Source organism: Nicotiana tomentosiformis, chromosome 5, assembly GCF_000390325.3.
Source record: "Nicotiana tomentosiformis chromosome 5, ASM39032v3, whole genome shotgun sequence".
Lineage (NCBI taxonomy): Eukaryota > Viridiplantae > Streptophyta > Magnoliopsida > Solanales > Solanaceae > Nicotiana > Nicotiana tomentosiformis.
Window position 1 is genome coordinate 62,000,481 of NC_090816.1, and position 26,328 is coordinate 62,026,808.

Below are 26,328 nucleotides of genomic sequence, written 5' to 3' on the forward strand. Positions count from 1 at the left end.
TTAACTGAATCTCTGGTCCTAAAGTGGTTCTTGGCTCGATCGCTCGGGAACTCTCGGAGATTCCCGTTATTGAATAGCCGGGCTACTTCCTCTCTCAATTGTCGGCAATCTTCTGTCTTGTGACCGTGAGTGCCATGATATTTGCACATTAGGTTAGGATCCCTTTGGGCTGGATCAGACTGTAAAGGTCGAGGCCATTTGGTGTCTCTTATACGTCCGATGGTGGATACGATGGCGGCGGTGGCGTTAAAGTTGTACTCCGATAGTCTTGGCGCTTCTTTCGGCCCGATGGGCCTGTCGAAACTGTTTTTGCTCATGAGTCCTTGGTTGTTTTGACCTCGGTCACTCCTTCTTTCACTTTTCACGGGGTTTCACCCAGATCCAGCACCTCTTCGGTCTCCAATGTATGGCTGATACCGATCCCTGTTCGATCGTGGTTCACGATCGATGTCTCTCATGATTGTGTCAACTGATCTGATGGGATAAACGGACCCGGAAGGGGCCCCGAGTTGATCATCTTCGACCCTGATGTTTGATTGATACCAATTATGCACGTCGGTCCAAGTGACAGCCGGATATTCCACCAGATTTTGCTTCAACAACTGTGAAGCCAACGAGCTTCGAGCATTGAGTCCCAAGGTGAAGGCCTGAACGGCCCAATCGTTCGCGACCGGAGGCAAGTTCATCCATTCCATTTGGAACCGGGACACGAATTCCCTGAGCATCTCGTTGTCCCTCTACTTCACTTTGAAAAGGTCTGACTTCCTAGTCTCAACCTTGATAGCCCCAGCGTGTGCTTTTACAAATGAATCTGCAAGCATAGCAAACGAGTCAATAGAATTAGGAGGTAGGTTGTGAGACCATATCATAGCATCTTTGGATAGAGTTTCCCCGAACCTTTTCAGTAGGACAGATTCGATCTCACCGTCTTCTAAGTCATTCCCTTTGATGGCACATGTATAGGAGGTCACATGCTCATTTGGGTCGGTTGTTCCGTTGTACTTAGGAATTTCGGGCATGCGGAACGTTTTCAGGATCGGCTTCGGCGTTGCGCTTGGAGGAAAGGGTTTTTGAACAAACTTCTTGGAATCCAGGCCCTTCAATATCAGAGGTGCTCCTGGGATTTGGTCGACCCTGGAATTGTAGGTTTCTACCTTTTTGATCATTGGCTTCGATTTTCTTCTCCCCTGATTCTATCCGTTTTGTCAATTCCTCGAGCATTTTTATGATCTCGGGGTTAGTCCCCGATTCATTTTTATTTGGCCTCTCCGTGATCGGTTCATTTCTGCGGGTGAATTCCCGAGATGGCTTGGGCTCAACCCTGCTCGGCGCTCGACTTTGGTTCTGCAACTAGGCTATCGCCGCCTGTTGTAACATTTCGAAGATCACTCGCAAGTTGATCCCATCATTTTCACCGTCGTGTGTATTCTGGGCAATTGACCGGACTTCCCTGCGTACGTTGTTCTCGGGATCGATAGGCAAATTTGTGTTGATGGCCACATGCAAACTGGTGTCGATGGGATCCGCCACCGGGACTCCGCCGAGATCGACTGGGGTCCCCTCGTTACCGGGTGCTGCATTGTTGTTTTCGCCATGGTGGCTGGACTTCGTATCCGTGTTTAGAGGGGCAGACTGTGGGTTTGACATTTCGATTTTAACCTAGAATCAAAGACACTTCAAAGAACAAGTGTAAAATAGGGTGTGTTACGAGATTTGTATCAAATTGCCGTTATTATCCTCAGCCCCACGATGGACGCCAAACTGTTTACCCTCAAAATCGGATAACAATTAAATTTGTAAGTGGTTTTAAGGATACACAGATTAACTTGACACAAAGCGATTAATTAAGTTGCTATTGAGTAAATAAAGATAAGATAAATTCAAACCACACGAGTTGAATAATTTCAGCCTTGATGGAACACTTGCCCTCTCGAGCCGAGTTCACCACGACCGGTATCGATAAACAGAAGAACAAGAGCTTAAAGACAGAGAAAATAATAATGTATTGCTTTTGAGTGCGTGTTACAATGCGCGAAAATGAATTATTAGACCCCCTTTATATAGTAGGGGAGTCTTATTTTAGGTACAACTCTATAAAAAGGTAAAAAAATTTCTGATTCACTGATTGTCGGCTCCTTATCGATACGCGCCGAGATCCCCGCCGTAATATTCGGCCGGTCCCGAATATTTTGGCCTTCTACTGGCTATGCTGGATTGTCTGACAATGTTCTTCGAAGTCGCTCGAGGCTACGACAGATTCCGGGATCATGGCCTCGATATTCTCGAAGGCAGGCGTCATGCCCCCAGGTTCTAGTCCGGTGGGATTTTGGGCTCGGTTTCGGTCCCTTATTGCCATGTCTCGAGCTTTTGCTTATCTTGTCGGAGGCTAGGATGCATCATGAGGTCGGTTTCACCCGTATACAAAGATTAGATGGGTAAAAAGAGAAAATAATTAAAATCACATTCAAATAAAATTTGACGATTTTTAAAAAAGGAAGCAAAAATATAATTTAATATATATATAACAAAAATGGGGTTGTAGAAAGAGAGCAAATACAAAGATGAAGAAATAAAAAAAATTAAGAAAAGGAGCAAAAAAGAAAACAAAGAAAAGAGAACATGAATTTGCAATATGTTGAGATTCAATCTACGGTATACTGCAGCTTTGGACAGAATCCACTAACGAAATGCTCTAAGCTGCCTCACTCACGACATTCATCCTTGTTCCTTCAACCCTAACCTTCCCACATGACTTCACCCAGAAAAATTGATGCCATGCCTCCAACTGATCCTCCTAATCCCTTGGCTATGCAAGTAGACGCCTCAACTACAATCCCACAAAAATCTTCCTTCTTACATACCCTCCTCATACCTTCACCAAATGATCTTCTTCCACCAAACACTCAACCCATACCTTTAGATATCGACTTAACCGATGAAACGGATAACCCATATGATACAGAGGATTTTATTCCCCTTACAACTGACGATAAGGCTCATTTGTACACTACTTGGAAGTACTCTATCATTATCAAACTATTTGGCAAATTCATCGGGCACCAAATGCTGAAAACCAAACTCCAAACTCGTTGGAGATCCTAAGAATCAATCAATCTTATTGATCTTGGACACACATTTTTCCTCGTTAAATTTACACAAGAGGATAATATGCTTCATGCACTTCATGATGGTCCATCGTTTATCCTGGGCTATTTCCTTACGGTGCGTCTTTGGGAACCAAAATTTATTGCTTCAACTACCCAACTCGCCTACTCCACCATTTGGGCTCGATTACCTGAACTACCTACGAAATACTATGATCTTACTCTCTTACAGCTAGTAGGCAATAAACTTGGCAATCTCCTTATATTTGATGCTTGCACCTCCTCCACCACACGAGGTAGATACGCTCGTATTTGCATTAAAATTCCCCTTGCAAAACCTCTTAAAACACGTGTACATTGGCAACCACAAGCAAGTTGTCATGTATGAGCGTTTATAAATATATCCGCTGTCGGCGCTTTGGTCATAATACCAAAGCGTGTCCGTTTCCTCCAACACTAGACCTACCTATTTCTTCGTACCTTTCATCACCTCCAAAAATTGACCACACTAATTTCAGTATAACATCCCAAACCTCTGAAACACCCTGGCAAACAGTGAAGTTTCTAATCAAATCAAGAATACGAAATGGAAAGTTGAGCCTTTCTCCTCAACGGCCTTCACCACAATATATTATGGCGGATCATCCGTCGTCACTCGTCAACATCCATGAACGACGGTAAGCATGCTGTAGATTTAGAGGAAATCCAACGACCTCCAGGTAAGTCCGCTAACACTGTTTCTCCTACAAAAGGTTCTTCTAACCCTCGTTTCTTTAATCCCACGAACGTTTCGTTAATTACGTCAATGGAAGATTTTTCCTGAAACTAATCAATTAAATAAACTAACTATTAATAATAATACGCCAACTACTGTTTCTACATCCTATCTATATATATTATAATTGAGGGTCATACACCCAGTTACGTGGCACATCCCTTTCAGCAGGAATTACATTTATCTTTCTCTACGAATTTTCGCGTCTTCCACTGAATTTTCATTCTCAAAGACCAAAAATGTACCCAAAATAAAAAACCGCTTCAAAAATAATACCGCTTCCTTCACAACCGATTCTTAACTCTTTCTATTTTCTGTCTTTCCCCTCTCTTTTTATTATTCTTAGGCTTGCTGGCACCGTTCCTATATTGTCAGGTATCTTTTTCGTTTTTCCTATTTCTTTTTCTTCTCTTTAGTTTGCCGCTTTGGGTGTGAGTCTCAGTGCTCATTCTTCTTTACGATTTTTCAATTATTAATGAACGTTGAATAATCATATATATTAAAAAATGAAGATTGAATACATTGTGATTCAGTGAAAGTTGTTGTGATTTGCGAATCTTGATATGCAGACTTACATTGTATTATTATTTGTTAATATGCCAGACTTGTGCAAAATAAAATTTTAAAACCAGAAATCCTCTCACGAAATCTGCACAACCATGCAAACCTAAAGGGATGAAATAAAACAGAGCAAACACATACTTATTTTGACGCCCATGAAGTGTTCGAAAAAAGACGGCATAGATTAACCTTCCCCATAGAATCGTGAAATGTTGTTAATTACTCAACAAATGCCGGTCTGCAATCCTTTATAAATTAATATTTACCAACTATGCCTTCTTTGTATATATTTGCAATGTTAAAATTTAGACTCTGTCAGTTTAATACTCTTAAACAGAAAAATAGAAACTGAATATGTTGTGATCGTTCTCTTCTACAATCTACATTCCATTTTCACTCCAGGACATGAACTTTATTTTTGGATAATGGATACTATTGCGAACCAACAAAAATGCGTGAAAAGATTCAGATTCAGGTTTCTCCATCGGTATTTGAGGTATACTCCAAAGATTCTTAACTACTGTGATTATTTTTGCATAATTGATGACAGAGGGTGTAAAGATTTTGATACTATCATTTTTGCAAAATTGATATGTAATGGTGTGTCTGATCAGGAATGCAAAGAGTATTGTTTTACTGATATTTTTAATTAATGGTAACAAAGTTTGATAATAATGTCTATAGAAGTTGATTATAGTATAGTGATACGGAATTTAAACTATATAAGATTTTTACTGCAGCCTTAGATATTCGTATTGGATAGTGCTTCAACTTCCTGTTACTTTTTAATTTTACTATGAAATGCAAGAATGTTGTTTTACTGATACTTTTAATGGTAACAATGTTTAACAATAATGTCTATATAAGTTGATTATAGTATAATGATATGGAGCTTAGGCTTGATTGAAGGAATATTCCTTAATGAGAAATTGATAAATAAATGAGTTAACAATAAAAAATTATCTCTAAATATTTCCTTGCCATTTATCTTCATAGACATTGCTTGTCATGTTGTTCATACACAAACATGATTCTCTCCTCTTCGCCATTACCATCTCTGCATCTATTGCTAGCAACCTCTAATATAATTCATAGAACCAAGCAGAATATCAAAAATCAAGTCACTGTTTGTTTGTTTTATATCTCCGATCAGCAGAGTTTTGTTGAATCAGTTTTGCGTCACGGGGAAGAGAAGTAAAAAATCGGATCTATGATGTTGCTCCAACTTCACACTTGCTTTGAGTTTGTTTTTATTCCTATGGCCAATAGCTATTCAATTTGAAATTATTTTCATACGATTATGCTCAACTTGAGTAATTTCGCTTTAACCACTTTCATTAGCCACGATTTGATAATTTTAATACAATTCAAGTTGGCAACAACCGTCTGGAAACCCTTTGCTTAGTCTAACGGTGTTTGTAAAGTATGTAGCTTAGTTAAAGAATAGGTACAGATCAGCATTTGCTAAGTGAGGATCAAATTTAGTTACATTCACTATTTTCTTAATGATTGCAATTACATTTTGCGTGTTACGTTTATTCATTGGGATTTATCATAGTCGAGATTGTGTTTTGTTATCTACCAAAGATGAACGACAACATCTTTGACAGAATTTTATTTGCTACTTAATGAAAGAAATAATAGCATTTTGTCTATACCTATGGAAAGATAGAAACTAACAGTTTTTAAACTGACAATGTTGATTATGTTGCGTTGTTTGGTAATATTTTCTTTTTTTTTTTATTCCTCAAGTTTAGAAAAATATTTGGTAGCACCAGGCTTTAGCATCTCATTAAGAAATGCAAAGAGTGGTAGATATATGCTTACTGACGCATTGTATTACCCCTGAGATGAGATCAGAGGTGAAGGTATAGGTGACAAATGGCTGGGCCGGGCCGAGAAAAATAGTGAGCGGCCGTTACCAATCCGAGTCGGGTTCCGAGTTTTACAAACCGGGCTTAACGAGTTCGGCCCTATCCGGTCAAAAATTGAACCGAAACGGTTCCGGGCCGGGCCGGTTTTATGTATTATTTTTTTTGTAGTAAAAGTATAAAATAAAAAAATAATCTTATAAAAAGAGTGTTTGAATAAAGGATGCAAAGACTTTAAAATTCTTATATTTGAATATTTCATTAAGAATTTAAGATAATAGAATAGAATGAAGATGGAAAAAAGTTGCACTTATAATTTGCAAGTTCAAACTTGCAAATTAAAGTTTACACTTAACAACAACTAAATTAATAAAAAAAGAGTAAATTCAAAGTTTAATTATTAAATATAAACCTAGAACTTCAAAGGTTTTGCATTGCCTTAGTAAGTTCTTCATAATCAATATGACCTTCTTGGCCATCTTCTGGAGTGTTAAATTCAAAGGCTTTCATAGGTTCATTTCAAATTTTCATTGTATAATAATACTTCAAATTAATCTAACAAACTAAAACATTAAGCATAATACATCTAATAATTTTAAAATAACACAAATTGTCTCAAATCAATTTAAAATCTTAAATATGAATTTTTGGAGGACGCTCAAGACAACTCTTCATATGCCTCCTTAAACAGCATGTGCCCTCCTACTTTCGACAAAGATTTAAGACTCGACCACAGTTCTTGCACTTTACTTTGTGAACTTCTTCATTTTCTTCTACCGCCTCAAAGTGTTCCCAAACATATGAGCGCACTCTAAAATCATGGGGCATGATTTAACTTGAATTGAGAATTTGAGTTTGAGCAATGAGAGATGAGTGAAGAAATGAAGAGGGGGGAGGGAAGAGGGGGGTGTATTTATAGTTTTTCAAAGGGCTAAATTAGTAATTACTAAAAGTGCTATTTTTTAAAATAATTGCCCAAAAGGGCTATTCTTGCAAAATATCCGTTGGGCAACGGTCAAATTGGAAGATGACCGTTACCAACAGTCAAATGTATTTTTAAAAAATTAAAAAAATCAGAAAACCATTGTTGAACCGGGCCGGTTAACCGGTGCAATAGTGATTTTCCTTGATCGAGTTTGACCGATCCGGTTAACCGGTAATGAAAATGTAAACGTCCCAACCCCCTAATCCCCCTAACCCAGCCCTACCCGGGCTTCTACTACCGATCCGGATTAATACTGGTCTGGATCGGTCTGAAACCGGGTCAACCCGACCCGTCAAATACCCATAGATGAAGGTTCACAGAAGTTGGGCCTCGCAAGATCCACAAATGTCAACTGCACATGGTTATAAAACCATATGATTACAATTTTGGTTGCTTCTCTTCTTTGAAGTTTCAATAATCAATCTTTTTAACTTTTAGGATTTACAGAAAATCAATTAGTTTTGATTCCTTTACTTATTTAAGTTCACTTTTAACTTCTTTTAATTTCAAATGTTATATGAATACTTGATATTTTTTATCCTTATCTTCTGTGCTGTTATCTTTAGTTCAATGTTTCAATTACTCAATTAAATATCTATTTCATAAATTTCAATACTTAAGAATTAGGGAGTATATTGTATAACAAAAGCTAATCTTTCATACAATTACTGGCTAAGAAACTTTTGAAAGAGGCGTGAGAAAGAAGAGAAGAGAGGGAGGTGTAATTAAACAAGTGACTTTTGAGTTATTTTAGTTGTACATAGACGAAAAAGTACTTTATAAGTTTTTTTAAGGGATGACATCTAATTTCATTACTAGCTTACTAATTTTAATGTAAATATAATAACGTCTATTATGATCGCGCGGAGCGCGAAAAACTTTACTAGTTTAATTAATAATTCTAACCCTACCTCCCCTAGGCACCTAACTAATATCTCCTCCTCACACTTGACAACTCCCCTACGCAACTCGTCCACCCTCACACATCTGGGCCGGCCCAGTTAATTTCTCCACACTAAGTTAACACACTCCCCATAAGCACGCCTATTCTGGACCAACCGACTCTATCCCACACAAATACCAGCCCAAATCCACGTCAATCTACTACCCCACCAATTTCTAAATCCAACCGGCCACACTGTGATTCACCCTCTCCCACGTCAACAACACCTCATTCCACACCTTTAAACACTCTAACTCCTGCACATTTTTGATGACTCATCCCCACATGTCACCCCACATACCCCACCGCCATGCCCTCCTAGTCCAAAGACTTCACACGTCATTTTCCTATCTGACAATAACGACCAGCCCACCTTTTTTTCCTCCTCAACAGACCCCATGGACCAATCAACTATTTCTAATACACAGCATCTTCCCAAATATAATACTACTTCCCCACAAAGCCATAATTCCCATGCAACGTTGCCCGACTCCTCCAACTTTCATTCCAGTTCAACAAAAACAGAACATACTTCTACTACTCAAACTCACGCCACCTCCTCCACAAATCACAGTAACCATGGCCAACATCACCCACCATATCCTCCACCACCATACCCGACCCTGTATATAGCTCAGAACACCTCGGACCTTCCCCGGCGTCATAGCTCGAACAGGGTTTCACCGGTCAAGCACTACTATTTCGTCTAACCATCAACGATCAGGAGATTATAGTAGTACTCCAGAACTCCTCCTACCTAGCACAAGTTGTATCGAAGGGCATGAGACTGACATGGATGCCTGTTTACCGGAAAAATCGGATAACATTAGATTTTGTGTATGGTTCTAAGGATATGCGATACAATTCGATATAAATCGTGTAGAGAAATAGAGATACGTATATTCTTGACTATGAGAATGCAAATAATGGGCAATAAGAATGAATGAGATAAAGTAAAGAAAACACAAAGGGATATCTTTCAATCTGAGAAGTGATTTTTGTCCCTCTCCTTTAGCTTACAAGGATTCCCCTTTTATAGAAGAGGGTCATTACAAAAAATAATAAAATAAAGCATATAGTGGAAGGCCCATGATGACTTGTCTCTTCCTTGATTCCCGCCAAGATTCTCTCTCTTGGTGCGGTCGCAACGGCTCTTGTCTGTGAGCTCGATACTGGCTCGAACTCGTTTCTGGGTCGGGCCCTTCGGTCTTGGCTCGAGTTCGACCTTCGCGATGGGCATCGCGCATTTCCGACCTTGAAGCAGTGCTTTGCGGATCGATTCGGTCATGGGCTCGATAGGGTTATCGAGCCGACTCCTCGAGCGACCTTCGCGCTCGAGGCTCATTACTACCGACTTCGGAGCTCACTCCCAAAATCTCATTCCGACTTTTTAACACTCGAACTCGATCGAACGTAGGAAGGCCAAAATCTATTTCGACCGTATACAGATAGTCCCCTCGTTTCTCACGAAGGATGCAGTGAGAATCGATGTGATTTTTGGTGGTTCGATCGGGTCATAAGCCGAAGTTTTCACAGGGATCGAATTCAATCAAATTTGGACTTTGTAGTCTCTATTATTGATTTGTTCGAAGTGACGTACCCCTTGGGCTTACTAGTTGAGTTAATGATTCAAACTTGAAGAAATATAATCCGTAGGCGTAATAGTCGAGTGAGTGCTTTGCTTGAACTCGAAGTGAGAGTAGCCCGTAGGCTTTAATCGTCGAGTGAATGATTCGAACTCGAAGTAATGTAGCCCGTGGGCGTGATGATCAAGTGAGTGATTGCTCGAACTCGAAATAAAAGTAGCCCGTAGGCTTTAGTCGTCGAGTGAATGATTCGAACTCGAAGTAATGTAGCCCGTGGGCATGATGGTCGAGTGAGTGATTGCTCGAACTCGAAATAAAAGTAGCCCATAGGCTTTAGTCGTCGAGTGAATGATTCGAACTCGATGCAATGCAGCCCGTAGGCTTAGTGGTCGAGTGAGTGCTTGCTCGAACTCGAAAAAAGTAACCCATAGGCTTATCAGTCGAGTGAATGATTCAAACTCGATGCAATGTAGCCCATAGGCGTAATGGTCGAAGTAGCCCGTAGGCTTAGTGGTCGAGTGAGTGCTTGCTCGAACTCGATGCAATGTATCCCGTAGGCATAACGGTCGAAGTATCCCGTAGGCTTAGCAGTCTAGTGAATGATTCGAACTCGATGCAATGTTGCTCGTAGGCGTAATGGTCAAAGTAGCCTGTAGGCTTAGTGGTCGAGTGAGTGCTTGCTCGAATTCGATGAAATGTAGCCCGTAGGCATAACGGTCGAAGTAGCCCGTAAGCTTAGCAGTCGAATGAATGATTCGAACTCGATGCAATATTGCCTGTAGGCGTAATGGTCGAAGTAGCCCGTAGGCGTAGTGGTCGAGTGAGTGCTTGTTCGAACTCGATGCAATGTAGCCCGTAGGTTTAATTGGTCGAATTTAACTTGATTCTGTTTGCATAATAAATCTCCAAATAGAGGAATTTTCCTTGGATATAAGATGCCGATAAAGAAGAGAACTTTCTTCGCACGTTATTACACATGTGTTCATGTTTCGCGCCTGGGTTCAGGCCAATCTACATGAGCATGGTTTGTTTCGACCATTTACAATTTTTCCTATTGGAACCCTGTTGTTGTGAAATAACTCTCTTGCATCTGAACTCGATGTATTTGAGGTCCTAATGCCCCCTCAGTATTCAGGGTCGATTGTAAATGAGCCTCGAATATTGTTGTAAGTGTAGCACGATCAATGGTTGCCTCATTAAAAACCTTGCCGAAAAATCCGGTCTAAGGAAAAAGAGTGCAACGCGTGCTTTCAAGCGAAAGATCCATCTTAGCCCTTGTTCGGACTTCTGCAGGGGTCAGTTTTGAAATGTAAATGAATATGGAAAAGTCGTACCTTAGCAGTAGTACCGTTTTAGATGTGATACATTCCAGCTGCTTGATAGCTGTTTGCCGTTTATAATGCCGAGCCTGTACGATCCCTTTCCGATGTTCTCGAGCACCTGATATGGTCCTTCCCAATTCGGTCCTAGTTTTCCTTCGTTCGGATTTCGGGTATTGATGGTAACTTTTCTTAACACTAAGTCCCCGGGCTTGAAATGGCGGAGCTTGGTTCTTCGATCATAATATCTTTTGATTCGCTGCTTTTGGGCGGCCAATTGGACGAGAGTAGCTTCTCGTCTTTCGTCTGATAATTCAAGGCTGGTATTCATAGCCTCGTTATTTGATTCTTCCATCGTGAATCGAAACCTGGTACTGGGTTCACCAACTTCGACTGGTATCAATGCTTCGGACCTATATACTAAGGAGAATGGGGTCGCCCCCATTCTGGATTTTGACGTCGTCCGATATGCTCAAAGGACTTCAGGCAGGATTTCTCTCCATTTTCCTTTAGCGTCGTTCAACCTCTTCTTTAGGTTTTGAATGACAGTTTTGTTCGTTGATTCGGCCTGTCCATTCCCACTGGGCTGGTATGGCGTCGATAGTATCCTTCTTATTTTGTGGTCTTCGAGGAATCTTGTTACTTTGCTGCCAACGAATTGTTTTCCATTGTCACATACTATTTCGGCGGGTATCCCAAATCGGCTTATGATATGATCCCAAATAAAGTCTGTAACTTCTTTCTCTCTTATTTTCTCGAACGCCTGCGCTTCAACCCATTTAGAAAAATAGTCAGTCATAAATAAAATAAATTTGGCTTTACCTGGGGTCGATGGTAGAGGGCCGACGATATCCATTCCCCATTTCATGAATAGCCATGGGGATATGACTGAGTGGAGTTGCTCTCCGGGTTGATGGATCATTGTGCAAACCTTTGACATTTGTCACATTTACGAACAAATTCCTTCGCATCTTTGCCCATATCGATCCAATAATACCCTGCTCTGATTATTTTTCAAACTAATGTATCGGCCCCGGAGTGATTCCAGCAAGTGCCCTCGTGCACTTCCCGTAGGATGTAATCGGTATCTCCCGGACCCAAGCATACTGCCAATGGTCCATCGAATGTTCTTCGGTACAGCGTTCCGTCAGAAGCCAACGTGAATCGAGCAGCTTTAGTCCGTAGGGTCCTAGAATCTTTAGGGTCCGATAGGAGCTTTCCGCTCTTTAAGTATTCAATATACTTGTTTCTCCAATCCCAGGTTAATCTTGTAGAATTTATCTCGGTGTGACCTTCTTTGATTACCGATCTCAAAAGTTGAAAAACATTCCCCGAGCCCAAGTCATCTACCTCGACCGACGATCCCAAATTCGCAAGCGCATCGGCCTTATTATTCTGTTCTCGTGGAACATGCCGTAAAGTCCATTGTTTGAAATGGTGCAAAGTGACAAGCAGTTTATCTAAATACCTTTGCATTCTACCTTCTCGAACTTCGAAGGTTTTGTTTACTTGACTCACCACCAGCAAAGAGTCACAATTGGCTTCAATGACTTCTGCTCCAAAGTTTCTAGCTAGCTCGAGACCTGCAATCATGGCTTCATACTCGGCCTCGTTGTTAGTCAACCTGATAGTTTTAATAGATTGCCTAATAGTGTTACCCGTGGGTGGTTTCAAAACTATGCCCAGCCCGGATCCTTTCACATTCGAAGCCCCGTTCGTAAAAAGGATCCATACCCCCGATGATGTACATGATTTCAACAGGAGTTCTTTTTCGACTTCAGGTACGAGGGTTGGCGTGAAATCAGCCACGAAGTCTGCTAAAATTTTAGACTTGATGGCCGTACGGGGTTGATATTCGATATCGTATATACTGAGTTTGATGACCCATTTGGCCAGTCGGCCTGCTAACTCGGGTTCTTGCAAAATATTACGAAGCGGGTAAGTGGTTAATACGTATATGGGATGACATTGAAAGTATGGCCTTAACTTTCTAGAGGCGCTTATCAGTGCAAGTGCTAATTTTTCTAGGAGCAGATATTTAGTTTCCGCTTCTCCTAAGGTTCGACTCATATAATAAATGGGGAATTGCGTACCTTGCTCTTCTCGAACTAGGACACCGCTTACGGTAACTTCCGATACTGCCAAGTACAAATAAAGTTTTTTGTCTGTTTTTGGAGTGTGAAGTAGTGGTGGGCTTGATAGATATCGTTTTAGTTCCTCTAATGCTTGTTGGCACTCCGGGGTCCAAGAAAAATCGTTCTTCTTTTTGAGTAGAGAGAAAAATTTATGACTTTGATCAGATGATCTTGAAATGAACCGGCCTAAGGCTGCAATCCGACCCGTTAGCCTTTGTACGGCTTTCACGTTGTCCACAACGATGATGTCTTTGATGGTCTTGATTTTATCGGGGTTAATCTTTATTCCCCGATATGACACCATGAAGCCTAGGAACTTGCCTGAACCGACCCCGAAAGCACATTTTTCGGGGTTGAGCTTCATGTTGTATTTCCTCAAAATTTCGAACATTTCCTGGAAATGGGTCAAATGGTCCTCTGCGCGCAGGGATTTAACTAGCATGTCATCAATATAAACTTCCATTGATTTTCCTATTTGTTCTTAAGAACATTTTATTTACTAGGCGTTGGTAAGTAGCCCCTGCATTCTTTATCCCGAAGGGCATCACATTGTAACAATACGTTCCATATTTGGTGAAAAATGAAGTTTTTTCCGTGTCTTTCGGGTTCATCTGGATTTGATTATACCTGGAATAGGCATCGAGAAGAGTGAGGATCTCGTGGCCGGCCGTGGCATCAATCATGCGATCGATGTTGGGCAGCGGAAAGGAATCTTTAGGGCATGCTTTGTTCAAATCCTTATAGTCCGCACACATTCTAAGTTTGTTCCCCTTTTTAGGCACTACAACTACGTTGGCTAACCATTCGGGATATTTCACCTCTCGAATGGACCCTACTTTGAGAAGCTTGGTTACCTCGTCTTTTATGAATGCGTGCTTTCCCTCGGACTGAGGTCTTCTCTTTTGCTTCACCGGTTTGAACTTGGGGTCCAAACTTAGTCGATGCGTCGTTATGTCTGGCGGGATCCCTGTTATATCTAAATGGGACCAGGCAAAACAATCGATGTTATCGATAAGAAATTGAACGAGTTTCTTCCTGAGTTTAGGGCTCAACCCCGTTCCCAAGTATACCTTTCGCTCGGGCCAGTGCTCGATTAATGTGACTTGCTCTAGTTCCTCGATTGTTGATTTGGTGGCGTCGGAGTCATCGGGAATCATGAAAGATCGAGGGACCCTTTGATCATCATCCTCTTCGATCTTCTGGTTATCTGGCTGGGTCGAAGCCGATGTCTGTGATTGCTATTTGGTGTCCCGTTCTCCTTCTGAGCCCGATCCTTTTATCGGCGAAGGTGAGGACATTGGTTTAGCTTCCTCGACGGCGAACATTTCCTTTGCGGCTGGTTGTTCTCCGTACACTATTTTGACACCTCTCGATGTCGGGAATTTGAGGGCTTGGTGTAGGGTCGAAGGTACAGCTCTCATATTGTGGATCCATGGCCTTCCGAAAAGGGCGTTGTATCTCATATCGCCTTCGATCACGTGAAACTTTATTTCCTGGATGGTTCCGGCCACTTTTATCGGTAGGATTATCTCGCCTTTGGTGGTTTCACATGCCATATTGAACCCGTTTAGAACCAGAGTTGCGGGTACGATCTGATCCTGTAGACCGAGCTGCTCTACTACCTTCAATCGGATGATGTTGGCCGAGCTACCTGGATCGATTAACACACGCTTAATTTTAGTTTTATTCATGAGTACGGATATTACCAGTGCGTCGTTATGAGGTTGGCTGACCCCTTCTGCATCTTCATCATCGAAGGACAAGGTCCCCGTAGGTGCGTAATCTTGAGTCCGAGATCACTTTTCCCTCACAATCGATGTTTTAGTGCGTTTAAGCACTGGTCCCTGAGGGGTATCGATGCCGCCGATGATCATGTAAATGACGTACTGCGGTTCTTCTTGCTCATTTTGCTTGCTGAAATCCCTGTTTTTAAAATGGTTCTCCCCGAACTTTTTCAACAATACGGATTCGATCTCATCGTCCTCCAAATCGTTACCTTTGATGGCACATGTGTAAGAGGTGACATGTTCGTTAGGATCGATCGTACCGTTATATTTGGGAATTTCGGGCATACAGAATTTTTTGGGGATTGGTTTCGGTGCCGCACTCGAGGGAAAAGGCTTTTGTATGAATTTTTTCGAATCAAGCCCTTTTATCATTGGTGGAGCCCTCGGGATTTGATCGACCCTGGCATTGTATATTTCCACTCTCTTATCGTTGGCTTCGACTCGTTTTGTGAGTTCTTTGAGCAATTTAGTAATTCCGGGAGTAGTCCCCGATTATTGCTCGTTTGATTTCACTATGGCGAGCTCTGTTCTATGGGTGATTTCTCGAGGTGGATTGGAATCCGGCCTGCTTTGTGCGCGAGTTTGGCTCTGTAACTGAGCTATCGCTACTTGTTGGGCTTGTAGCATCTCGAAGATCATACGTAAGCTGGCCCCGGTTTCCTCCGCGTTTTGGGTGTCTCGGGCTACGGATCGAGTACCGCCCTGAATGCTTCTTTCCGGTTCGGAATGCTGATTCGCCTCCAAAGCTATTTGTGAATTGACATCCAATGGTATTTCGGCTCGAATTTCGGGTACTTCGATTTGAGCCTCGATGCCATCGTTAATTGGCCTTCCGGCCCCGGGTGCCAAGTTGTTGGTTTCATCTTGAAGGCCGGCTTCGTGGTCGATAGGTAAAGCCATTGCTGATTTGAAGTTGCAAGCTGGCGTGTACTTTAGATTTGTATCAAACGATCACTGTTACCCTTAGCCCCACAGTGGGCGCCAAACTGTTTATCAGAAAAATCGGATAACGTTAGATTTTATGTATGGTTCTAAGGATATGCGATACAATTCGATATAAATCGTGTAGAGAAATAGAGATACGTATATTCTTGACTCTAAGAATGCAAATATTGGGCAATAAAAATGAATGAGATAAAGTAAAGCAAACACAAAGGGATATCTTTCAATCTGAGAAGTGATTTTTGTCCATCTCCTTTAGCTTACAAGGATTCCCCCTTTTATAGAAGAGGGTCATTATAAAAAATAATAAAATAAAGCATATAGTGAAAGGCCCATGATGACTTGTCTCTTCCTTGATTCCCGCCAAGATTCTCTCTCTTGGTGCAGTCACAACGACTTTTGTCTGTGAGCTCGATACTGGCTCGAACTCATTACTGGGTCAGGCCCTTCGGTCTTGGCTCGAGTTCGACCTTCGAGATGGGCTTCGCATATTTCCGACCTCGAAGCAGTCCCTTGCGGATCGATTCGGTCATGTGCTCGATAGGGTTATCGAGCCGACTCCTCGAGCGACCTTCGGGCTCGAGGATCATTAGTACCGACTTCGGAGCTCACGCCCATAATCTCATTCTGACTTTTTAACACTCGAACTCGATCGAACGTAGGAAGGCCAAAATCTATTTCGACCGTATACAATGCCTTTGTCCAATCCCACTGGTCGATGAACTCATCACTACTACACACTCTATTCCCACTACTGGAAATCCCTTTCTACCATCCGCCGATACTGGGACCGATCTTCACACCTTGGAACGACCAGTCACTAACCGTCCTGCCGAATATAATGATGCCACCACACAGTCCTCCGAGCACACTATTCTACTTTCCCAGCCTGATCACTCCGCCCCAACCATTGCCTCTAGAATAGATGCTACAGCCCAACAACAAGACCTAGCAGCCACTCTACTAGAAATGAGAGAGGCGAGAACCTCCCATGCAACTCTAGACAACCTTCGCAGCTTCGTCTTAAAGGAGCAATATGCAAAAAAACTACGTCTTAAATGCCCATCCAATCCCATAAAGTGTTCACTCACCATAAGGCCAACACTCAACCCAAAAATAGGAAAATATACCATAGTGTTAATCCCGACTCTGAGACGTGCCACCCCCATAGAAGGACACCCAACTTGCACTAGTCCCCAGGGAGACACCTCAAACTCCCTCTGACTCATCTGTAGAACTCTCACACCTTCTTCAAGCATGAATTTTATGCTCTGGAACTGTCGAGATGCTAACAATGCCAATTTTCGTCGTAATTTTCGTTCACTACTGGACTACCATGGCCCGACTTTAATAGTTTTTTTTGAAACTCACATGCAAAACCATGCTATACTATATGACGATTTTGGCTTTACCAACTTTTATGAGGTTCCTGCAAATGGCCAAGCAGGTGGTATAGTCATGCTCTGACATGATCATCTGATGAATGTTGATAATGTAACTATGACAGAGCAGGAGATTTAGGTCGTGATCCAGGTACTCCCTAATCCCAAGAAATGACTTTTCTGCTATTTATGCTAGCACTTGTTATGCTAACCGCAAGTTATTATGGCAAAATCTTATGTCTTTTTGATCATTATAAGGGACCATGGGTCATCGGGGACGACTTCAATGAAATATTACACTCCATTGAGAAATTTGGTAGACGTTCACTGAATAACTCACGATCAAATATGTTTGCAGATTATATAAACTACTGTAATCTAATTGATCTTGGTTTCAAGGTAGTAAATACATATGGACTAATAAATGACGTTATGGTTTTCATATTTTAGAACATTTAGATAGACTCTTCACAAACTATGACTGGGTTACCCTATTTCCAGAATCTACTGTGAGACACTTACCAAGAACTCACTCAGATCACACCCCACTCCTCCTTACACTACAACCAACACGTAGAAATAAATTTAATATCTTTAGATTTGAAACTATTTGGACTTCGCATCCAAACTTTATGCATATCCTCTGTGACAGTTTGCACGATGTGCCTTTCTTAATAGCAGCCATAGAATACTTCTAACAAAATATAAAGCACTGAAATAAAATATCCTTTGGCAATATATTCCATCGCAAACGGCATTTACTAGCTAGACTTGCAGGCATTCAATCATCCCCCCACTTTCCCACTAATCAATTTTTACAAGATCTAGAAAATTCCCTATTAAATGAATACAATGATGTTCTTTGCCTAGAAGAAGAATTTTGGAAATTTAAATCACGTGTCCAATGGTTACAAGAAGATGACATAAATTCTAAATTTTTTCACCTTTCAACCTTACAACGTCATTGCAGAAATCATATCACAAACTTACAAGATCAAGTAGGTAACTGGTACTTTGACGACTCTCATATCCATGCCCTAATCAGTGACTACTTCAACACATTATATACCACGAATTCTTCTGAATCTCAGCTACACCACACCCCGTTTCACTCCCCTACAATTACACCATCAGAAAAACTTTCTCTTTCACGTCCTCTAACTGACTTAGAAATTACCACTGATGTTAGATCCTTCAAACCTTTTAAGGCACCTGGTCCTGATGGCCTACATCTTTTCTTTTACCAGCATTATTGGTCAGATGTTGGCCCTAAAGTCACCACTTTCCGTAAATAAATATTTATAGATTGCGAAATTCCGGTTGATATAAACAAGACATACCTTTGCCTTATCCCAAAAATGCGTCATGCTTCTATGATCTCCCAATATAGACCTATTAGTCTTTGTTCCACTATCTATAAAATAATCACCAAGATTATAGTTCAAAGATCAAACCTCTCATGGCGTCCTACCCAATCGAGCTTTTAACAAAATTGTCGAGATGCGGATAATGCCATTATTGTTCAAGAAATTCTCTCACATTTTAGGCGAAAATCGGGCAAAACTAGTTACATTCTCCTAAAACTTGATTTAGAAAAGCCATTTGACAGTATTGAATGGTCTTTTGTCCGGCAAGCCCTTCAATATTTTGAATTTCCTCCAACACTTATCAAACTCATCATGTCCTGTATCACCACTACTTCCCTCTCAATCCTTATTAATGAGTCTCGCGTATCTTTTTTCAATCCCACACGAGGTCTTCGACGGGGAGATCCATTATCCCCGTATCTCTTTATAATATGTATGGAATTACTCACTAAAAAAAATTGATATGGCTGTAGACTATCAGTTATGGACACCTATCACTTTATCTCGGCACGGGCCAAAACTTTCTCACCTGTTCTTCGCAGATGACATTATTCTTACATCCATCACTTCCGCCAAAAGTTTTCATACTATAATTGATATCCTTAATGAATTCAATCATCTTTCTGGACAAAAAATTAACTATCAAAAATAAAAAATCTTTTTCTCTAGAAATTGTATCCCCCCAAGACATAAACTTTATTCTCACTTCCCTCCCCATACGAGAGGGATCCTCTTTTGGCAAATACATGGGGTTTCCCTGTTCACCACCCGACCCTCCAAATGAGATTTTTTCAATTCCTAATTGATAATTTTAAAACTAAGCTCGCTGATTGGAAAATGAATTTCCTCAGCCTGGCAGGATGCACCACTCTAATTAACTCCACACTTAACAGTTTACCAAATCATGTCATGCAATATACTAAACTCCCTCAATATATCAGTCACCATCTCGAATGATACCAACGCAATTTTCTCTGGGGTATAACCCCCCAACGCAAAAAAAATACATCTTATTAAATGGAGCACATTGACCACTCCTAAGAAGCTTGGTGGCTTAGGCATTCAGCCCCTTCACCTTAAGAACCAAACTTTACTCGCAAGCCAAGCCTGGAGACTACTCCACAACCATCCTCACTATGGGCTGCCACCCTACTACATAAATACTTCTACCACCGTAGCCATGAAACCACATGAGGATCTTTCATTTGGTTAAACTTAATTGCCGGATGGAAACTCTGCCAGCAAGGCCTACAATGGATTATCGGTAATGGCTCTCTTATCAATTTTTGGACATACCCCTGGCACCGGTGCAATACAACACTTTGTAACTCTTTAGTTGGACCTCTACCACGACACACAATGACCAACAATGTCTATACCTATCTTTCCCAAGGTCAATGGAATTTCAACTCCCTACCTTTTGAACTACCCACATCCATACTTCAACGTATAACTAATACACATATTCCTTCATACACCCCTTCAACTGACACCTTTTCTTGGGCCCTCACTACGCATGGCACCTTCACCACTAAATCACTGTACCATCACAATCAGTTACCCACTGTGGCTAAAATAAAACATTTCTTATGGTTATGTGATCACAATCGGTTACCCACTGTGGTACATTATCACCATATAGGCCTTCTCCCTACTGACCTTTGCGCTCAATGCCAAATCTACTTGGAATCTATCCATCATCTACTTCTTGATTGCCCAATAGTTGAACACTTATGGTCTAACCTTCACATGACCCAGAAAATTGCTACACTACACAGTCATGAGGACCCCCCTATTTAGTGGCTGAAACAACTCATATTACACAATGACGTTCCCAACCTACTTAATATCCCAAATTCCATCCTCATACCTTTTTGCTTATGACATATATGGCTATCTCGAAATGGAAAAATATTTCATGCCCAAACTATCCACCCTCTTCGACACATATTTTCAATATGGACGCAAAATAATACGTCATTAATATTCCACCACCGTCCTCTCCCGACCGTATACCTCTTTATATCAAATGGCATCCCCTAGCTCCGCCCCTTTCAAACTAAACACAGATGGTTCCGCTAAGTTAACATCAGGACAAGACAAAATTGGTGGAGTAATCCGTGATTCATCTAGTACTTGGATTATGGGCTTTGCAGGTTACCATATCTCTCACGTGAGCATAGAATCGGAACTATATGCACTTTATTATGGATTGAATTTAGCTTTTACACATGGATACAAGCCATTAGAAGTGAACTTAGATGCTCAGACTATCATTACTATCCTACAAACATCACATCCTTTATATGCTAACATCATAAATGATTACAGGTTTCTACTCGCACACTTGGATGATCCAGCTATACTTTATACCTATAGGGAGCAAAACCAAGTCGCTGACTTACTTGCAAAGTCTTGTAGCCAAATGAATAGCACTGCAGGAATCACTGTATATACACAACCACCATATTTTGTTCGAACAACACTGGAAGATGATCGCACATGCAAGTTTTTTGTTAGAAGAGTGGCTCTACCAATGCTTCCACCTTCAAACTGTTTGCAAACACCTCTTGTACGCTCTTTATGTACTACTACTAATATAGGCCCTACTAAAAGTAGTTTCTCCCCGGACACCCCTTTTTGTTACGACCTATCACGAGGTGGCCCCCTTAGGCCAAAGAATAGGCTCCCTACAACTGCTTTTACTACTACTTTGCTTTCATAATATAACTAATTATCCTTTGCACCAAAAGAAAAAGATTCAATTTCACATCCAACAATTAGGGTTTAGCTTTATATGTAAAATACAGTTGTATACGGTCGAAATCGGGCATGTCCGATTTCATAGGCACGGGGAGCTGCCTCGAGAGTAAGCTCGTAAATAGACCAGGCTCGAGCTCAATGGCAGAGTATGGAGCATGAAGATCGAAGTACTCGCTGAAGATCGAGACCGAGCATGACCGACTTTGAGTAAGACATAATAACGGAATGGCGAGATATTAGCAACCGATCGAAGATCTCGGCGAAAATCCCGGAACAGATCGAATCAAGCGGTTATTGACATCAATCGTGGGATTTGTTTTAGGTATGAGAATTGTACCTTATTTAGGATTCCTCTACTATATAAAGAGGGACTCCATTCATTTGAAAGGGAGAATGATTCACTGATAAATATATACACATACACTGCTTTCTCTATTTCACTTACTATCTATTACTGCTCATCACTGTTTATTTTCTGTTCTTTATTGTTCTTGTTACCCAACCTCGAGACCATCTCGAATCGAAGTCGAAAGCACTGCCAGAACACTGGTTTGATTTATTTTACTATTCAGATTATCTATTTAATTCCTTGTTTATCAATTAGTATTATTTTAAATCACGTATCCTTAAAACCACTAAATAAGTTTAATTGTTACTCGAAATTTTGGGTAAACAGTTTGGCGCCCACCGTGGGGCTGAGGATAATAGTGATTGTTCAGTACTGATTCAGGTAAAACACGTTATTTTACGCTTGTTCTTGTCGAGTGTCTTTGTTTTCAAGTTAAAACATGTCAAACTCATAAAACGCATCCACAAACGGTGACAATGGCCTCAGATTCCACGATGAAAACAAAAATGTGATCGCTCCAGGAGTCGAGGTGCCACAGGCTAATCTCGGGGCAGCACCGGTTGCCAACCCAGTCGATGTCAGTTTGCACGTTGCTCTAAACGCGGACCTAGGCGCAGATCTCGATGGGAGTGTACGTAGAGAAGGCCGATCTAGTGGCCAAGGAACACATGGCAAAGGAGACGAAGGAGTCAGTCTCCAAGTGATATTCGAGATGCTTCAGGCTCAGCAAGCCGCTATTGCTCAGTTACAAAATCAACATAGAGCTCCGAATAGGGTCGAGCCGGAAATTACTCGCCGTACCGAGCCAGTATCGGAAAGGTCGAATGGTAACGAATCAGGGACTAATCCTGCGGTAATGAAAATGCTCGAGGAGCTCACCGAAAGAATTGAATCAGGGGAGAAGAAAATCGAAGCCAACGGTAAAAAAATGGGGATATACAACTCTCGCGTTGATCAGATACCGGGGGCACCGCCAATCTTGAGAGGGATGTATTCGAAGAAGTTTGTACAAATGTCGTTTCCTCCAAGTGTGGCTCCGAAGCCTATTCCAAAGAAGTTTCGTATGCCAGACATACCCAAATATAATGGGACTACCGATCCCAATGAGAATTTTACTTCATATACATGTGCCATCAATGGTAACGATTTAGAAGATGATGAAATCGAATCTATGCTGTTGAAAAAATTCGGAGAGACCCTTTCGAAGGGAGCAATGATTTGGTATCACAACCTGCCACCAAATTCCATCGATTCATTTGCCATGTTAGCAGATTCTTTTGTAAAGTCACATACTGGGGCCATAAAGGTCGCAACGAGGAAATAAGATCTTTTCAAGGTAAGACAAAGGGATAATGAAATGTTGAGGGAGTTCGTGTACCGATTTCAAATGGAACGCATGGAGTTGCCACCGGTCACAGATGACTGGGCCGTTCAAGCTTTCACCCAAGGGTTGTACGAACAGAGTTCGATAGCATCACGGCAGTTGAAACAAAATTTGATTGAGTATCCAGCTATAACTTGGGCAGATGTGCACAATCGATATCAGTCGAAGATCAGGGTCGAGGACGACCAATTAGGAGCCCCTTCCGGTTCAGTATATCCAAACAGGTCGACAGTTAAAAACTTGAGGGACGTCGATAGGGAGCCAAGGTTGAACAAGGATCGATATCAACCATATACCACAGATCGGAGGAACAATGGTTCAGGACACAATTTCGCCCGGAACGATCGAAGAAGTGATCGAGGATAGAATTCTCGGGAACTTATGAGGAAAAGTGGTTTTGACAAGTATGCCGATCTCACAAAGGCACCTCAGTTATCGGAGTATAACTTTAGCATCGATGCATTGGGCATTGTATCGGCAATCGGAAGGATCAGAGATACTAGGTGGCCCAAACCCATACAAACCGATCCTTCCCAAAGAAACCCAAATTTGATGTGCAAGTATCATGGCACGCATGGTCACAAGACCGAGGATTACAGGCAATTAAGGAAAGAGGTAGCCCGTCTATTCAAAGAGGGCCACCTTCGAGAGTTCCTCAGCGATCAAGCCAAGAATCATTTCAGAGAAAGGCGAGATATTAGGAAAAATGAACAGGAGGAACCCCAACATGTCATTCATATGATCGTCGGTAGGGTCGACATTCCACAGGGACCCATATTCAAACGCACTAATGTATCAATCACTAGGGAAAAATGAACCCGAGATTATGTGCCCGAAGGCACTTTATCATTCAACAACGAAGAAGCAGAAGGCATTTCTCAGCCCCACAACGATGCTCTGGTAATTTCTATCTTATTAAATAAAGTTCAAGTTAAGCGTGTTTTAGTGGATCCAGGTAGCTCGGCAAATTTCATCCGATCGAGGGTCGTGGAGCAGCTCGGCCTACAAAATCAAATCGTACCCACAACTCGAGTCTTAAACGGCTTCAATATGGCTAGTGAAACAACTAAATGGGAGATTATTCTACTAGTGAACGTGGTTAAAACCATTAAAGATACCAAGTTCCACGTAATCGAGGGCGACATGAGGTACAATGCCCTGCTCGGAAGGCCTTGGATCCACAATATGAGTGTAGTCCCTTCGACTCTCCACCAAATGATGAAATTCACGACGTCGGACGGTGTAAAAACAGTATACGAGGAGCAACATGCTGCAAAAAACATGTTTGCGGTCAATGAGGTAACACCGATATCGACACTATCAACCTCGGAAAGGTCGAGCATCAAAAGTAAACAGGAAGTCAAATAGCAATCACAACCACCAGCCTCGACCGAATCAAGGAAGCAGGAGATAGGAGAAGAAGAGGAGGATTTTCTGACCCCTCGAACTTTTATTGTTCCCGAAGATTCTGACGCCACCAAATCAACGGTTAAAGAGTTGGAATAAGTTATATTGATAGAGTACCTACCCAAGCGTATACCTTGGAACGGGATTAACCCCCGAACTCAGAAAAAAGCTTATTCAATTTCTTATTGATAACATAGATTGTTTTGCTTGGTCCCATTTAGACATGATAGGGATCCCACCGGAGATAACGATGCATCGGCTAAGCCTGGACCCTAGGTTCAAACTGGTGAAGCAAAAGAGAAGACCCCAGTCCGAGGTAAAACACGCATTCATAAAGGACGAGGTAACTAAACGTCTCAAAATAGGGTCCATCCGGGAGGTGAAATATCCCGAATGGTTAGCCAATGTAGTTGTAGTGCCTAAAAAAGGGAACAAACTTAGAATATGTGTAGATTATAAGGATTTAAACAAGGCGTGCCCCAAAGATTCTTTTCCACTGCCTAACATCGATCGTATGATCGATGCCACGGCCGGCCACGAGATCCTTACTTTTCTCGATGCCTATTCCGGGTACAATCAAATCCAAATGAGCCCGGAGGACTGAGAAAAGACTTCATTTATCACCAAGTACGGAACATATTGTTATAATGTAATTCCCTTCGGGCTAAAAAATACAGGAGCTACTTACCAATGCCTAGTAAATAAAATATTCGAAGAACAAATAGGTAAATCAATGGAAGTTTATATTGATGACATGCTAGTTAAGTCCCTGCGCGCAGAGGACCATTTGGCTCATTTGCAGGAAATGTTCAAGATTTTAAGGAAATACAACATGAAGCTCAATCCCGAGAAATGTGCTTTCGGGGTCGGTTCGGACAAGTTCCTTGGCTTCATGGTATCGAATTGGGGGATCAAGATCAACCCCGATAAAATCAAGGCCATCGACGACATCACCGTCGTGAACTGTGTAAAAGCCGTGCAGAGGCTGACTGGACGGATAGCTGCCTTAGGCCGATTCATTTCTAGGTCATCGGATCGAAGTCACATGTTTTTCTCTCTGCTCAAAAAGAAGAACGACTTCGCCTGGACCCCGGAATGCCAACAGGTATTAGAGGAATTGAAGCGGTACCTATCGAGCCCACCACTACTTCACACTCCAAAGGCAGATGAGAAAATGAACTTGTACTTGGCAGTATCGGAAGTTGCGGTAAGTGGCGTCCTAGTTCGAGAAGAGTTATGTATGCAATTTCCCGTTTATTATGTAAGTCGAACCTTAGGAGAAGTAGAAACTAGATATCCACATTTGGAGAAATTGGCACTTGCACTGATAAGCGCCTCTAGAAAGTTAAAACCATACTTTCAATGTCACCCCATATGCGTATTAACCACTTACCCACTTCGTAATATTTTTCACAAGATTGAACTATCGGGCCGATTGGCCAAATGGGCCGTCGAACTCAGTGGGTACGATATCGAATATAAACCCTAACGACCATCAAGTCTCAAATTTTAGCGGACTTCGTGGCCGATTTAACGCCAAACCTCGTACCTGAAGTTGAAAAGGAACTCTTATTGAAATCAGGTACATCGTCGGGGGTAGGGACCCTTTCCACAGACGGTGCTTCGAATGCGAAGGGGTCCGGGCTAGGCATCGTTTTGAAGCCGCCC

The 26,328-nt window shown here is 41.6% G+C and overlaps 1 protein-coding gene across 7 annotated transcripts; it reads left to right on the forward strand.

Moving 5' to 3' along the window:
* The first annotated feature begins 2,844 nt into the window (after positions 1-2,844).
* Positions 2,845-21,941, forward strand: LOC104113911 (uncharacterized). Of its 7 annotated transcripts, XM_070174957.1 has the most exons (4): positions 2,845-3,781; positions 4,226-4,254; positions 4,843-4,936; positions 21,089-21,941. In XM_070174957.1, the coding sequence occupies exons 1-4, from the start codon at positions 3,489-3,491 to the stop codon at positions 21,480-21,482; spliced, it is 810 nt and encodes a 269-aa protein (XP_070031058.1). In that variant the 5' UTR covers positions 2,845-3,488; the 3' UTR covers positions 21,483-21,941. The 7 variants fall into 7 exon arrangements, 1 of the variants encoding a protein (XP_070031058.1); XR_011407823.1 differs by lacking the exon at positions 21,089-21,941 and adding an exon at positions 5,594-6,047 and having other exon boundaries at positions 2,845-4,254; XR_011407824.1 differs by lacking the exon at positions 21,089-21,941 and adding an exon at positions 5,597-6,047 and having other exon boundaries at positions 2,845-4,254.
* Positions 21,942-26,328: the final 4,387 nt, after the last annotated feature.

Bases quoted from the DNA above. Each gene is read 5' to 3' on its own strand.
- LOC104113911 (XM_070174957.1), top strand. From the start codon at position 3,489: ATGAGCGTTTATAAATATATCCGCTGTCGGCGCTTTGGTCATAATACC. The intron at 3,782-4,225 runs GTAAGCATGCTG...TATTATTCTTAG, and splicing joins GTCAACATCCATGAACGACG to GCTTGCTGGCACCGTTCCTA. The intron at 4,255-4,842 runs GTATCTTTTTCG...TTTTCACTCCAG, and splicing joins CACCGTTCCTATATTGTCAG to GACATGAACTTTATTTTTGG.